Source organism: Theobroma cacao, chromosome 3 (assembly GCF_000208745.1).
Source record: "Theobroma cacao cultivar B97-61/B2 chromosome 3, Criollo_cocoa_genome_V2, whole genome shotgun sequence".
In the NCBI taxonomy this organism is placed as follows: Eukaryota; Viridiplantae; Streptophyta; class Magnoliopsida; order Malvales; family Malvaceae; genus Theobroma; species Theobroma cacao.
Genome location: NC_030852.1, coordinates 35,481,089 through 35,496,028, shown reverse-complemented (window position 1 = coordinate 35,496,028; position 14,940 = coordinate 35,481,089). Strand labels below are relative to the sequence as shown.

The window sequence follows — 14,940 nt, the reverse complement described above, 5'->3', positions numbered from 1 at the left end:
AATTAATACACTGTCAGCTGGCATTCTCGCCTGACATGTGACGTAGTTTGATAATGTAATCATACGGTAATTGTTGTGAAAATAAAAGATTTAGCTTATTTTATATTTATTTAATAGAAAAATAAGAATTTTTTTAAGACAATAAGAGAATAAAAAAGAATTATTCTCGTTAAGAAACTTTTTATTTGGAGCAAAATACGGCCTATGTGGCATGCCACAAATAGCTAGGGAAATTTTGAAAGAATTAAAGCAGGAGGGGCAAGCCCTCCTCTCAAGCAAAAGCATATGCCCAAATCACACACACTGGGGCCGTTTGCGCAAGGTGGGCAGTCGGCATTGCTGCGGCATATGCGTCCTTCAACTGCTGGTACCTTTGAGAATGGCGAACCTGCAAAATTATGAACCTAATCATGAATAATTAATCATGCGTGTACATATGCGTGCGCGTGTTTGATTGAGAAAATTAAAAAAGAAATCACTGACCGGATGAAATGATTAAGACTGTAACCACAAATGCTAATCTGACTAATTTTAGATCCATTTGGCTTCTTTTCCCCTTTCTTGTGTCCTGCTAGAATTGAAAATCTATAAAGAAAACTTGGTTTGATTAGAGTTTTCGTTTGATTTGGGAATACTTATAGGTGGGTTCAGGGTTTTTGCTGAGTTTGGGGTTTGAGGAATTTTCCATAGTGGCAGGCATGCAATTAATTTCAATACCCAAACATGGAAATCTTTTCTTGCGTTTGGGAAACTGATGATTCAGAAATTAAATCTGTGGTGGCATAAAACTTGGAAAGGTAATGTTATTAATAATTCATATATGACAAAATGGTAGTTCCAGTACTATTTTGGTCGGTGGTCTTTTTTAGTTTTGAATTTCCTTTTTTAATTAAAAAATGTTTAAGATGATTACGCATTAAAACTCATGGTTTAATTGTAATCTTTTTAGATATACTTTATTTGGTATGATTTGGTGTCTTATAACGAGATTAAATAATTTTGAAAATATAATATTATAACGTCTGATATGTACGAGAAAATTCATATTAAAGTATTATTTAAGAACATGGTTACCATATATCTTAGCAAATGATTAAAGCTAGATGTATAGTAATCAGATAAGAAAACCAAAGTGCTAATTACATTCCACTGACCATCATTCCAATACATTAGCAAGCACTTCCTATTGGCTTGATGCCTGATGCAGATGAAAGAGTGCCTCGACCAAATCTTTATCCAGCTTCACTATCAAGATCAGAAGGAAAACTATACAGCCCACCAGCATCGCCATAATCGTCAGCTCAGCTCCTAAACCACAACGAGGGAGTAACAGGGCCAATAGCCACACCCTGATGTCAACGCCCTCCACCGCAGAGAAACACTGCAAATATCAAATTGAAAGCATGCAATCAGGAAATGGTGAATTTAACTAGCTATAATTAGAAGCTGGGAAAAGAATGAGATATAAACCTGTCTGGCAAACCAGACCAGTAGATTCCCAAATCGTCGAAGATCTTCCAGGTGCTGCATGTTCATATCCGAAGCCATGGAGAAAAGTATAAACCCCATCAGCATCAAAAGAGCTGCCAACGGAACTTCCATGGTGTGAAACAAGAAGGTCACTCCAACAAGCAGGGTTGGATCAGGATGGCCAAGGTTCTGGAGCACCCTCAGACACTGCCGAAACATATATAGAACACACAGCAACACAGCATTAATAATCAATAAACTATATTGGGGATTCTACTTTTCTCCGAAGACTAAATCAAGCTGAGCATTGATTACAGTGAAGGCCATCCCTTCCTTACTGCTTCACACAAGCAGATTTACACCTGAGCAACATAGCTTATATAAATTCAGCTCACATTTTTTTTTTGTTTGAAAAGCATTTGTAATGGATTCATTACTGATCAATGATTACAAAATGCTACCCAAGCATGGTAGCAGAGCAGAACAATATCAGCAGGGTTCAAAAAAAAAAAAAACTGTCATTACTTGTTCCACATGTATACTCAAGATCTGGTTGTCACTAGGATCATCCTATTACAACCAGATTTTACCTAACTTTACAAAGACCTGTTCATTTGCATCAGCATCCCTCGGCTGCTCACAAATTTTCCAGTGGCCAAGGAACAGCAGCAGTCCAAACGCAGCCCCTTCAAACTGTTGCAGCCCTCAAAACACTGCACCCAGGCATTCCTTTTCTGCCATAATCCGCACACCAAGAGCTATTCACTGAATCCCTGGCCAGACACAGTTAATACCAAACAGAAGTAGGTCGGCAACGAGCTTCAGAAACAATTGCTTCACTGTTTTCCATTCCTTCTCGTCAAGTTCACCACCCTATTTAGCCAAAGCCTACAGCCGTAACATACTCAGAGTGCTTAGTGGAACATTTATCAGTTATCACCCAACATATTGCCCTGCAGCCAATTACTCCTCATTCATCCCTCAGTTCCTGCCCCCAAAATTGCTATGCTAAGCAGGAACCGAAATTCAGCTCGGTATACATCCTGAGTGACATAACAGACAACAATTCAACTCACAATAGAAACATATTGATAGACACCGATCCACTGCTTCTTCAGTATACATCGAGCTTCAGCGTAAAGGCACATAGAAAATTATCAGCATTCTATAAACATGCTTTCTTTGTCCACACCCTCTTTTGCCAAGGCATCTGCACAACTATTGGCTTCCTTCCCTTTGAAATGAAGAACTTTCATTAACATCTGGAACGTTTTAAGTTGATTCTTGGCTGCTTAAGTTCCAGCCAGAGGCAACTTAAGGATTTAACCATTTCACTGCCAATGTTGAGGGTTTGTGAGCCCTTAACCCCCACCTTACGGCACATACCCACAAACAATCACAGTTCCGAGCAAGACGAAATGTGTAAGAACTGAAAACATTTATTACGAATAGCACGTATTTTAACAAATCCATTTATTAAAAAGTTTGTTTATCTGAGAATGTGCTTGAAGATTAATCTAATGTTCCTTTCTTTAAGAACTTCTATAAATTAGGAATAACAGCTATTTTGGGAGCGTTTTCTTATGGGCAACGAAGTCTAATGTATATGCTAAGCCATATTTATCTACTGCATGCATGACATTTTTGAACCCATCGATACCATCAATGGTTTCAGGTGCAGCTTGGCCACGTTCATCGGCTTCATGCTTTGCTTCCATAAACCGCTGGATATCAGCAACCCTGTAACGTGCTCCTTTCATCTTTTGTTTAAGATAAGTTCTGAAATCTTTTGCATATTCACTCTGCTCATCCGTCAAACAAAAACAACCCTCAACGTCGGATTTTGAGAATTCCAGCCACTTGTATGCCATCATATGACATAGCCCTTCCCTAACTTCTTCTCCAACATCTTCATATCTACCTGCAGTAGTTAGTGCAAATATTATTATTTTACTTTTTCTGATCAGTTCCTACAGAAATTTCAGTCGGAATATCCATTAGACAACAAAGTCGGAAGCCTTTTCTAATTGACTGCATCATTACCTTGGAGGTTTAACCACACTTGCATCATTTGGTATGCTAATGACTGCCCATTTCTCAACCTATAGACAAAATTGTTATTATCCCAATGTTATTGTGGGTTAGATGATAAGATTTAAGTGTTAGATTTATAGCCAACAACTTGAATGAGACGAGAATTACATAGGCAAACCGCACAAAAGTAAGATCGTAGTGGTTTGGGGCTTGATCTTATGGGTTTCCATGTTCACGACCAAAGAGTTCCTCCTGCATTCTGTACAACTTGTAACCTGTTTTTTTTTTTTTAATTTATAAATCAAAGGTTACAAAGCATTTGTAAATAGTTTTTTGCCTAAAGAATTCCTCCTATGTAAATGAACTTACGGCCTCAATAACTATGTCACGCATTGGGATAATAGTAGCAGCATCTGAAATCTGCAATTTTATATATATATATATATATAAAGGGTTAGGATTAGTTTGATTACAACAAAATTAAATAATTAAAAAGTATATAATTACCTCATGAGAATTCAGAAACTTGCCAAGCTCATCTGCAGTCACTAGGAAAATTGGGATGTCTTTCCCAACTACTAGTTTTGATTCTCGGAAAAGTGCTTGCACTTTTCCGATTAGTGTTTTCAGTTTCTCTGCGCTATTCACTGCTGTAGAACAGCAATCATGGCAGACTTGCCACCCACCACTGCCAAGCTCGACGTATCTTTCATTTCTTGGCTGCCCATGAATAATATATATGTAATGCTAAAGTTTCAAGCATGTGTTTGAATTCAGTCAAGCTAAAGGTATTTGATTTGACAAACCTTATATCTTTCACAGCCGCTACATATTAGAGTCTTGTCGTGCTGATGTGCTGCACAAATTTTTTGTTTCCAAAATCTTGTACTTAGCATCAAAATATCCTGCATTTGGCAAACTTATGGATAGGAACAATGAAGAAAGAAAGAAAAAAAGAAAAATAAATTTGATAATTTCAAATCTCGTGTTGAAATGTGACAATTGGTATTATGTTATTTACATAAAATATTAATAATTATATAATAAATATAATATATGATATAATTAATTAAATAGATTAAGATTCTAAATACATACACGGATATATTTATTACACGTGTTACACAGCATGATATAATCTCTGCATGTCTATTACATAAATTGAATTAAATTTTATAATTATGACACATCATAACATAAAAAATCGATTAAAATATGATTAACATGTTTAAATGGGTATCATGAATGGATTAAATATATTATATTATATGAATTGAAATGATAGCACGATTAATTAAACAAATTGTTCTTGTATCATGTTAAGAAGTTTTTTCAGAAATTACCTATTCTGTGTCTTATTCAAAGGAAGAAATAGTTTGGAAGATGAAATACTAACCGATGAACCACAGATATCACAACGCAGGTCAAATTGGGTGTTACAGAGCAGGTCATGTTGGCTATTGTAAACCGTATGACCTCTTTGAGAATCGCCCTCCAACCCTTTGAACACTCCATCATAAATTCTTTTCAACATGTTGCTAATTGTGCACGAGTGTGTGTGCTTCTTCAAAGTCAAATACTACCTAGAGGCAAGCATAAATAGTTGGAGTCTGAAGGCAAGATACCTATAATTAATATTGCAATTACAGCAAAATGGTGCACCCATGCAATAAATTAATGATTTCTTTACAAAAATTTTGTATTAAATATATTTAATTAGTTTCAATAACACCATAATTAGGATCCATTATTTGCATATCCGCTACAAACTAGTAATTATCATCTAATAAATGAATGAAATTTTGAGAAACATATTAGATACGATACCTTGTTAATGGCAATGCAATTAGGATTTATTAATGTTAACAGAATTAACACTGTTATTTTGTTAATTGTTAATAAAATTAATACAAAAATGTACGCGTGAGGAAAAGATTTTTATTCTTTAATTTCGGATACATACAAAGAAAGCATCATAAGGCCGAAAAGCCATAACAGAACAGAAGAGCAACGACAACGACGCTATTATTCCAACACCGACGACGGCCTCTCACTCCAAAAGTCATCTCTCGCGACGAAGATCGCCGCATTATGTTTTTAGCGTCGCCTTTCTTTCTTAGAATTATTATCAGTACCGGGTATTGCCGATGGAACATGTGCAAATGCTATCAGCACAAAAGCCAAAGCCCGATTTACAAGATATACCGGCGCAGTCGCCATGGGTGGAACACGTACTACCTTCACGAACGACGCCGGTGGCAGCCGCAGTTGAGTCATCTGTATTGCAAGGGCAAGGTAAACAGCATGGGAGACAGTCGCATACCCTACCTCCCTGCAGGAGGACAGCAGCCCAACTGTGGAAACAAAGACACGTCGGGATTATCAGTCATATTCATCATCAAACAACGATATAAATGAAAATGGAAAAGAAAAACAGGGACTAACAGGATGAAATGAGCAGCAGGACGACCAAGAAACCGAACTTGAATGAAGCTTTCTCCATTGCTAACGTTCAATGTTTTCTCTGTTTTTCTGGATGTGGAAAGGCTTGTTTCGTACTTAACGTAGTGATTTCCTGTTTATAAAATTGAACTAGACTTGTAAAGGATTTGTTTTCAAACAAGAAAACTACCCAATTTAGTGAATAAATTATTGAGGTCAAACAATGACAATGTGGAAGTATAAATATCTCTCTCCAGTAATTCATTGTCAATATCAAAGATCAAGGAAAGTTTCCCACCCCAACTCTGGTTTTCTCGCCCTCTACAGACGGGAGAAGAGTGATTATTCTGCTTTCTGGGTTGGTACTTCATTTGCATGCTGGGTATTTCTTCGATTTTGCTTTTATGGGGACATGAGGATGGCCACTGTGAAGGAGAAGCCTGATCTCAGAAAATTCCAATTTTGGGACGCCTTGTTCCCCAACAATACATAGTCATTGGACCAACCCCGTCTGCCTAAATTTTGGCTGCATACAGTCATCCCTTACTTCAGGATAAAACTTTTAATGGTTTTGACTCGGCCCTTAGTTGCCTATTCTCCTCAATCTGTATATCTTCATGACTAGAAGAAGAAGGCAGGGAAGAGATAGAATACAAGAGATTGTTCTTAAATCTTAACCATACGATTATATAAACAATTGAAAATTTCCAAAATGATGATGTTATAAACAGAGTATTGTTGCAATCGGAGCACGAGGCTATCGAAATCCCAAATTTTCAATATACTACGCACAAAGAGGAGAGACAAGGAACTGAATACATAGACATGCCCAGATAGCTACTGAACATGCCATCCTTGGAGGATGCTAAGAAACTGAATAAGCAAACTCCAAATCAACACCAATACACAAGATCTATCATACATCATCATTTATAACACAGTTCTTGATCATTGTTAAAACCCATTCAAAGATCCTTATGGAACAGATTTCATAAGCCATACATATGCAATAGTTGGAATTCTAAATACCTATTCTAAGAACTACGGTCCAATTGTAAAGGATATCTGAGTCAATGCGATAACAGCAGCAAAATCAAAGTAAAAAATGTAAAAGAATTCACTACTTGGAATTTTTGAATCCCCTCGAGATGTGTCCCCATACATCATGATTGATTTTCGAGGAGAAAGAAATGGAATAAAGAAGTCACTGTAGCACTGCATGCTTGTCTCCTCCACTGGTATCCCAAAAGTACAAAAGTCATGAACAATGAGAAGTGAGAGCATATAATTTAGCTGACCAAAGCACCAATCAAAAAGTGGAGGTAAATGTTGTTAATACTAGGCCCAAAATCTGAACCAAAGTCCTTATTTCTTCCTCTGTTGGTCTGAAACTCTAGCTCCCATAATCTTAACAACAGGCTCATCTTTTGACTGAATAAGCTTTAGAGCTGGATGAACCTCGAGGTCTCCCATTACCAACTTCTGGCCAACATCCAACTCACTTAAATCAACATCAATATATGGAGGAACAATATCTGCTGGGCATCGGAACTTAAGAGTCCTCTTGATAATATTCAAGTATGACCCTGTCAGGTTTGTCAAACAACTGCTATTAGCATATATAGATGGAAGAATATGCGAGTTGTAACAATAAGGCAACGCAACGAGTGATATTCATAAGAAAAAAGTGACAATCTGAAACATGGTAAAACTTCATATATAACTTGTGAAGCAGAAGGAAGAATATGATCACTTGATCAGGAGACTGCCACAACTCATCCAAGAGCAATTTATAATAAGCTTCAAGTGTGGATTATGCATCAGCAACATCAGATTGGCAAGTCTATGAAAGGTTGTGACAAATATATAACTTCCCATTGCGCACTATGCGGGATAATGTTTATTATGGTAAGCTCAATTCTATTATACAATTTGAACAGATAAAATGAAAATAAAGACTAATACACACAATAAGCTTCATGTGGCACTATACGCAGTAATGTCACTTGCTCCTCTCCTATCGAAAAATACTAACCGTAAAAGTGTGAGCACCCCTCCAGAAAGTGATGCAACAATATTTTATCTCTAGAATGAATGCCAAAACTTAGCAAGTTATCGCATCAAATAATCTCCACATGTCTAAATGAAAATCCTTTTATAGGCTGATAGGAATTAATGCCAACCATATTCATATGTACTAAGCGAAGTTTGTGAAGATGTTCCATCTACATATCATTAAGTGAAAATAAAAAACAAAACAGAGCCCTGTTAATTGACATTATCATATGAAAAATTCATGCTGCACATAAAATCTACGGTTGTTGTTGAAAATAAAACCAACTTTCCATAGGACTGATGCCCTAACATGTCTTCACATGCAACATGAACCCGAACTCTTTAAGTAGACTTAAAACTCTGTCCTCTTCTGTCTCCTAAATCTTTTCTGTATTAATACTCTCTCTTTTTTATCCAAACAAAACAAAACAAAACAAGAATCCAAACTGTCTAGGAATTAGATAAACCATAAGTCAGCAGAGTCAAAACTAAACACACATAGAAATGCAATTACCAATTGCATCAACGAGAGAAAAGTTTAAAGAAGATCTTTACCTTTCCTGAGTCCAGGGGATACATCTTCTCCTCTGAACACAACAGGAACATCCACCTTCAACAAAGCATGGGAAGGCGCCCTTATGAAGGTCACATTAAGAGGTGCATCAGTCCCCGCATGCAAATGAAGCTGAAACATTGGTGTTTACAAGAAATATATCCAAATTCAGCGGAAAACACAACTGATTAAAGAAAAATGAAAGTTCCGCAAGAAAAATAACAATCTGATTAATCAAATTCAGTGAACTGAAGAAAAACCCAAAAAGGGGATTACCTTCCTGGGGAGAACCCGGACTTTCTCAATCAAATCACCGGTCCCAAACTCTGAGCGAACCTCAAGATCGAAAAGCCTAGAAAGGAAAAAAGATTGGCCCAGATGTTTAACCAATTTTCTGATCTGATTGATCTGAACAGAAATGAGCCTCTTGTTGCCTCCATGTTGCCCATCTTCTTGCTCGAAAACGATGCTAGGGAGTCGGCCCACTTTTCTTTCTTTGGCGGCGATGCTTTTTCCGGAGGTGGCGCGTGGGATGGCTAGTATAGTCTCGGCGTATTTAGGGTCGGGCTTGGGGAAGCCTTCGAGGTAGGTCAATGGAAATGGAGAAGATGGTGATAGTGATGGTGATGTCAATGATGATTTGTCGAGCGCGAGAGCGGCTTGGGAGAAGAAGCGAAGGTGAAGGGTTCGGTTGGATAGTGTGCGATGGATCAACGTAGCCATGGCCAGTCTTTGCAAGAGCAAGAGAGTTGGGTTCGTAGGGGTTAAGGGAGGTTTTTGCTGCGTGAAAATTTGGGGATTTAGGAGGGTGGGCCACAAAAGGCCAAGGAGGCTGACCCAATGGGAACTTTTTCTGGGGTTTTAGCCCTATGGGAATAAATATAAGTAGCAAAAGTTGTAACTAGAAGAGATATTTTTGTTAAATTATGCAATTAGTTTTTGTATTGTAATAAAGTAATTAGTTAAATTATAGAATTAGTTTTTATATTTTGATAAAGATGTGGATTTAATTTTATATTTTTAAAAATTGATAATGTCAATTCAATTTTTAATAGTGTCAAAATTTTTTATAATATTTTTTATTGATGTGATAATGAATATGATGACATGTTAATAATGATGTGATTTTTTTATTTATTTTAAAATATTTTTTTCATTATTTTAAATTATGAAACATAAAAATAAAATTATTTTTTATTTCGTAGCACTTTTTCCCTAAATTATATTTTTGATTCGTTTCTTTTCTAATGTTGTTTAAAACCATTAATTTACCTTAGATAATTCCACATCAATATTATCAAATGCATGTCATTGTATGATCATATTAATACTACTATTACATCATTCCTGAAATTTCATATTATCATTATCATATTATCAAAATCACTGAGACGTCAACCTCAGACTGTTTGTCTTCAAGCACCCAAGGGAACAGTCACAGACTTTAGACATTTGAGCTCACAAACCCAACCATAAGGAACATAGTTTCTATATAAAACTAAAACCATAATCCAGAAGGACCAAAGGCTTGCCAATAGAAAGCCAAATAAGGCTAAAAACTACAAGGAACCACCAACAACAATGTAACTGTTCAATTCATTCAGCATTCTGGCAAAGAAGATAGTTCATTATATGAAATGCTATGGGATAGGTTTATCCTACATTTCACCATTTCCACACTGGAAAAACGAAGCATGTAATTAAGAGATGACTGAATTCGATTCCATAGTTCCATAACTATTTACAGAGGCAGCAAATCAAAGGATCAATCCTTGAGCGGGTGCAGGCTTTGAAAGTGGTTGTTCACTTGGTGCAGATGCTTTAGGGGACTCAGATAGATGAATCTGCGCAAAGTCATCAACCACTTTTCTTTTCCGTTCCTCTTCAGCCTCTCCCACTTTTTCTTTTGTCTTCTGGCCAACGTCTCCTGCTGCTTTTGCAACCTTATTGAAAGCACCTGTTACCCACGAAGCTCCAGTGAATACATACCTGTTCTTCATTATGGCAGATCCTGCACTGCTAACCTTTTGCTCAGCAGCAGCAAAAGCTGATTTGGTTTTCTCTGAAACCTGAAATTTCTGATCCACTTCTCGTACTTTGCCACTAACAACAGTAGTACCAGCAGTTATCTTCTCAGTGAACCCAATTTTCTTGTCAAAAGATGCTACCTTGGCTGAGGCTGTTGATGTTAACTGGTGCTTCTCATCAAAGGTTTTTGCCTTGTTGACTGCATCTTTGCCTAAGATAAATCCCTTAGCAAGCATGCCACTAACAACATCCTCAGCCTTTCGAATAGCAGAATCACCACCACCGGGAGTTTTATTTTGTATTGCCTGCAGAAAATGAGAAGATAGAAAACAATGTAAGCGTTGTTCTAGCATCCAAACTATCAATACAGTGTAATACTTACAGAGGGTGGTAAAAAAGCAGCAGGGGGCAGCTTGTAGTCTGGAGCTAAAGTAATGCTGACAGATAGATCAACTATTATTGCTCCCTGAAACACAAGTAGTTGATCACTTATTTAACTAATATGCCATAAAGAGAAAAAGCCAATCCACATTTGAGACATCAATACATGCCTTTCAAGTAATCATACATAACTTAATATATTGGTAAGCAAAATTGCGGTTTACTTCAGAGTTAAGGAATTACACTACTACTATTTTTTTTCCCAAATTGATGTCCTGTTTAGCCATGGACTTGGCATATAGCTCTGGGAGAAACCTTTTGCAGCACATTTTTAAATTGGGGTTTTGATACTTTTTCTCATATTAGAATTTTATGGATTCTGCGGCTTTGAAAAAAGATAAAAAGAAATGTGATCTCCAGAAAGGAAGATGTCCATTATTTTAAAATGTCCCAAAAAGGAAAGTAGGGCATTCAATTTAAAGAGGACAAGCTATCCATGTTGTCATCAAATCAAAAATTGTTCAATATTTGCACAATCTGGCAAGATATCACACTGTAGTTTGTCTTATATTATCAACAAAGAAACCAAAAGACAACCATTTCCAAGTGGAAAAAAGACACATTACAGTGAAACCATTGATAGTCTAAAGTGAAATTACCGTAAGAAGAACAGCAGTCTCTGCTCCTTGTGAATCCTTGAAGGTAACATAGGCAACTTGGGACTGCTCATTATCGCTGCATAACCATATAATAAGCCTCATTACCACAGAAAAGTAATAGAAAAAAAGATGTTAGGAACTAAAAGAGCAACCGACCTCTGCATTTCAACATATTCAATATCACCAGAAAAGGAAAAGAACTCTTTGACATCTCGCTGAGTTGCTCCTAAAGAGACATTGCTGACTTTAACAGTCTTAATCTGCAATGAGAACATAAAACGTGAACTTCTAGAATCTTGTCTTGATAGTAACCAGGCTAAGAGAAAGAAATGTAAATGTAGACAACTTAGCAACCTCAAACAATCATTTCTCACCAAACTCATAACATCTCCACCAGTCATAATATATGAACTCTATTGACCTATCATGTATAACTCAACCTCAAGTCCTCGACAACTTGATGGAAAGATATGAAGCAATCACACACACAATAGCTAAGAAAAATTCAAATAAATTAAGTGGGAAATCTAGAATGATTCAATTTAAGCTTATGCATAAATCACTTACTGGTAGACTAAGAAATCGGCAATTTCTTCCTGCCAGAAGAAGACCTCAAATTTCTCTTATGCTTCTGTCATAATGGTCTATAGCTATATGCATGTATTTGATAAGCTGCTTACCATCTAAATTCCCAAATTATCAAAATCTATAATTCCCATTTTTGCTGGCTAACTCCACTCTGCTAGGTTCCTCAAAACTAGTGGGAGTTACTAGTCGAATATGGTTTTGTTCGTTCCACCAATCCAATTCTACATTGTTTATGAATATCTAAAAGACTGTATTAGCTCATGTAATTATAGAATCAAGTTTTACTTCTTTTCAACAAAGCAAAATAATCAAATGCGAATCGCAATCTCGAGGAACCCTATCCTATATTCATCAAGTGATTAAAATCCCTATCCTCCCATGAATCCATTGAACCTTACAGCAAACATACCAAAGAACAGATAAAGAAAGAGAGAAAGATTCAAACATACAGCAAACAAGAACCCAACTTCAGATTGCAAAGAAAGAACCGATAAAGAAAATAAAAACAACGTTCTTCCTGAATCAAAACCAAAACTAGCCCAAGAAGAAGCAATCAAAACGAAAGGAAAATAACTCACCGACGACATGGTCAAATGGTCAAAGTTCCGCCAAGCGATAAAGTCTTGTCTTCAGAAAGAAAAAAAATGAGACTGTCGAGGAAGAATGAAAGAAGGGACTTTACTTAAAGGAGGGAAGAGTGTCTGGAGAGGTTTTTGGCGCACGTGCGAGGGTTGGGGTGGAGGTGCGAAAATGGGAAATGGCTTGGCTCGCCGGCACTCGTAGCACGTGCGAGAGACCAAAAGGGAGGGAGAAATTTGGTTTGAGGCAATAATTAGGGGTTGTGGTCGGGTCAGGACAGATTCCATTGTTGAAATGAAGGAATTAATAATTCTGGACCTCTTAGTTGATTGGATCTGAGTCTCCTCAGGTCGGACCCACTTCACACGTGCCTTTGGACATTCCTTAATTTCCTAATATGCTAGTAATAAATGAAAAAGAGTAAGGTATTCGAAATTTTAAGATAGTACGTGAATTTCAAATATAAATTTTAATATTTATATTTCATTAAAATTTTAGTTCATTTATTTAATTGAAAATGATGTGGGAGTCCTATTCCATCCAAATTCAATAATAGAAAATAAAATTTAATTATTTTTACTTGTTTTGTTAATCAAAATTAAATTAATAAATTCAAAATAAAAATTATACTTAAACAGTGTATAAATTAAAATAAATAATTTACTAATTATAAGAATTACTAATAAATAATATGAAATTTAAAATATATATTTAAAAATTCATTATCCATAATTAAATAAAGTAATGGGTACGTCAAAATTATTATCGATACCCTAATCTTATTTAAATAGATCGAATAATGTCTTTACATATTATCTATTAGCATATTTAACCGTACTAGATACTGGTTCTTGTAGTGATTTAGATAGTATCCATAATACATAATTAGACAAACTATTTTTATTCTTTTAATTATAAAAATAATTGCTCATCGACCATCCAAAAAATTGAATAATGAAAACTTACATGTGAGATTCCAATAAGATCAAATAAAATACAAGCTAAATTATCTTATTAAAAATAAAGAAATAAAAAATATATAGTTAAACAATAAAATGAGATGATAATTGAAAGAAAAGATCTATTACATGTATTCAATTATTAGAACTTTTTTTTTATGTTAAAAAGCAACAAAGTTTGAATAACACACTCTAATTTTTATAAGTTTTAATCTTAATTTCATGTAGATCTGTTGATCTCCAAACGTGTAAATGATGATAACGGATAAATGTGAAATGCTTAAAATACTCTTATCCTTTCTCCACAAATTTTCATTATTTTTTTTATTTTAGATCAATCGATAATGCTTGCTTTCAGCAATCGACTATTTCGTAGTAAGATCTAGCAAGCGCAATTTGATTGTACATCCCAGATCTCGCACTTCTCAAAAGCTTGAGATTGACGCTCCCCTCCCTTAGGAGCATGATTGCACTAGAATCCGACAGCAAGGTAGTCAACGATGAGAGGTAAATTTTGAGAGATTTTTTTTAATAAGAAAATAATTTAAAATAAAAAATTATAATTTATATAATATAATAATTTTTAAAATTAATAACAAGTTAAATTGTACAAAAAATATTATCACATTATCAAACTAATATAAACATTAAGCGTTAATTAACAGTTAAATTTATATATTTAACAAAATATATTATTTGAGAGGGTTGTCTATTTCGAATATTAATGGACTTACTTAAAGTTATAATTAAAACTTAACGGGGTCAGGATATTTTACTCAAAAAATTTTATTAAATAAACATGTAAAGGTAAATATTATGCTTCAATTCAATAATCTATTTTTAAGAAAATTACATGCAAATTATTCTGAATGTGATTTATGAGAAAAATTATTTGTTTATGCTTTTATAGAATTTCGCCTATTTTTAATTACTATCAAAACCTACCAATAAATGAAAAACCAACATAAAACAAAAATATTAGTAAATAACTTTCATTTTTCTCACTAATATAAAATTTCACTGACAAAACGTAAAGATGAATTAAGCTTCAAATACATCGCTCTGATCTTGGACACGTGAACCAAGCCAACTTTAACCTATTATTTATTTTGCGCTTCGCTATCAAAGCTTTATATTAAAAAGTAAAGGAGAAAGTTCACGTCCTTGCGATCTCAACATTTTTTATTGTTAT

At 35.2% G+C, this 14,940-nt stretch overlaps 5 protein-coding genes across 6 annotated transcripts; all 5 read right to left on the bottom strand.

Moving 5' to 3' along the window:
• On the bottom strand, positions 1,107-1,878 carry LOC18606801. Its single transcript, XM_007040608.2, has 2 exons — positions 1,471-1,878; positions 1,107-1,381 (listed from the first exon to the last, which is right to left on the bottom strand). Exons 1-2 carry the CDS (start codon positions 1,687-1,689, stop codon positions 1,184-1,186), a joined length of 417 nt encoding a protein of 138 aa, XP_007040670.1. The 5' UTR covers positions 1,690-1,878; the 3' UTR covers positions 1,107-1,183.
• Positions 3,033-5,038, bottom strand: LOC18606800. The gene is made up of 5 exons (XM_018117154.1): positions 4,901-5,038; positions 4,311-4,409; positions 4,012-4,224; positions 3,514-3,572; positions 3,033-3,387 (listed from the first exon to the last, which is right to left on the bottom strand). Exons 1-5 carry the CDS (start codon positions 5,036-5,038, stop codon positions 3,033-3,035), a joined length of 864 nt encoding a protein of 287 aa, XP_017972643.1.
• LOC18606799 lies at positions 5,426-6,705 on the bottom strand. Of its 2 annotated transcripts, XM_007040606.2 has the most exons (3): positions 6,245-6,705; positions 5,950-6,079; positions 5,426-5,858 (listed from the first exon to the last, which is right to left on the bottom strand). In XM_007040606.2, exons 1-3 carry the CDS (start codon positions 6,321-6,323, stop codon positions 5,633-5,635), a joined length of 435 nt encoding a protein of 144 aa, XP_007040668.2. In that variant the 5' UTR covers positions 6,324-6,705; the 3' UTR covers positions 5,426-5,632. The 2 variants fall into 2 exon arrangements, with proteins under 2 accessions (XP_007040668.2, XP_017972251.1); XM_018116762.1 differs by lacking the exon at positions 6,245-6,705 and having other exon boundaries at positions 5,950-6,235.
• Positions 6,825-9,390, bottom strand: LOC18606798 (50S ribosomal protein L25). Its single transcript, XM_007040605.2, has 3 exons — positions 8,831-9,390; positions 8,557-8,686; positions 6,825-7,532 (listed from the first exon to the last, which is right to left on the bottom strand). Exons 1-3 carry the CDS (start codon positions 9,275-9,277, stop codon positions 7,312-7,314), a joined length of 798 nt encoding a protein of 265 aa, XP_007040667.2. The 5' UTR covers positions 9,278-9,390; the 3' UTR covers positions 6,825-7,311.
• On the bottom strand, positions 10,048-13,049 carry LOC18606797 (binding partner of ACD11 1). Its single transcript, XM_007040604.2, has 5 exons — positions 12,789-13,049; positions 11,779-11,882; positions 11,623-11,698; positions 10,965-11,048; positions 10,048-10,887 (listed from the first exon to the last, which is right to left on the bottom strand). Exons 1-5 carry the CDS (start codon positions 12,795-12,797, stop codon positions 10,312-10,314), a joined length of 849 nt encoding a protein of 282 aa, XP_007040666.2. The 5' UTR covers positions 12,798-13,049; the 3' UTR covers positions 10,048-10,311.

What these genes read in the sequence shown, in the direction of transcription:
- LOC18606799 (XM_007040606.2), bottom strand. Translation starts at nt 6,323, where the DNA reads ATGCAAATGAAGTACCAACCCAGAAAGCAGAATAATCACTCTTCTCCC. An exon ending in GCGAGAAAACCAGAGTTGGG is followed by an intron (nt 6,080 to 6,244) that starts GTGGGAAACTTT and finishes TTTTATAAACAG; the next exon opens with GAAATCACTACGTTAAGTAC. An exon ending in CCTGCTGCTCATTTCATCCT is followed by an intron (nt 5,859 to 5,949) that starts GTTAGTCCCTGT and finishes TTGTTTCCACAG; the next exon opens with TTGGGCTGCTGTCCTCCTGC.
- LOC18606797 (XM_007040604.2), bottom strand. An exon ending in GAATATGTTGAAATGCAGAG is followed by an intron (nt 11,699 to 11,778) that starts GTCGGTTGCTCT and finishes ATGGTTATGCAG; the next exon opens with CGATAATGAGCAGTCCCAAG. An exon ending in CTGCTTTTTTACCACCCTCT is followed by an intron (nt 10,888 to 10,964) that starts GTAAGTATTACA and finishes CATTTTCTGCAG; the next exon opens with GCAATACAAAATAAAACTCC.
- LOC18606801 (XM_007040608.2), bottom strand. Translation starts at nt 1,689, where the DNA reads ATGTTTCGGCAGTGTCTGAGGGTGCTCCAGAACCTTGGCCATCCTGAT. An exon ending in TGGTCTGGTTTGCCAGACAG is followed by an intron (nt 1,382 to 1,470) that starts GTTTATATCTCA and finishes TGATATTTGCAG; the next exon opens with TGTTTCTCTGCGGTGGAGGG.
- LOC18606800 (XM_018117154.1), bottom strand. Translation starts at nt 5,038, where the DNA reads ATGTTGAAAAGAATTTATGATGGAGTGTTCAAAGGGTTGGAGGGCGAT. An exon ending in GTGATATCTGTGGTTCATCG is followed by an intron (nt 4,410 to 4,900) that starts GTTAGTATTTCA and finishes TGCCAAATGCAG; the next exon opens with GATATTTTGATGCTAAGTAC. An exon ending in AGTTTCTGAATTCTCATGAG is followed by an intron (nt 3,573 to 4,011) that starts GTAATTATATAC and finishes TTTTGTCTATAG; the next exon opens with GTTGAGAAATGGGCAGTCAT.
- LOC18606798 (XM_007040605.2), bottom strand. Translation starts at nt 9,277, where the DNA reads ATGGCTACGTTGATCCATCGCACACTATCCAACCGAACCCTTCACCTT. An exon ending in TCCGGGTTCTCCCCAGGAAG is followed by an intron (nt 8,687 to 8,830) that starts GTAATCCCCTTT and finishes CCAATGTTTCAG; the next exon opens with CTTCATTTGCATGCGGGGAC. An exon ending in ATCCCCTGGACTCAGGAAAG is followed by an intron (nt 7,533 to 8,556) that starts GTAAAGATCTTC and finishes CAAACCTGACAG; the next exon opens with GGTCATACTTGAATATTATC.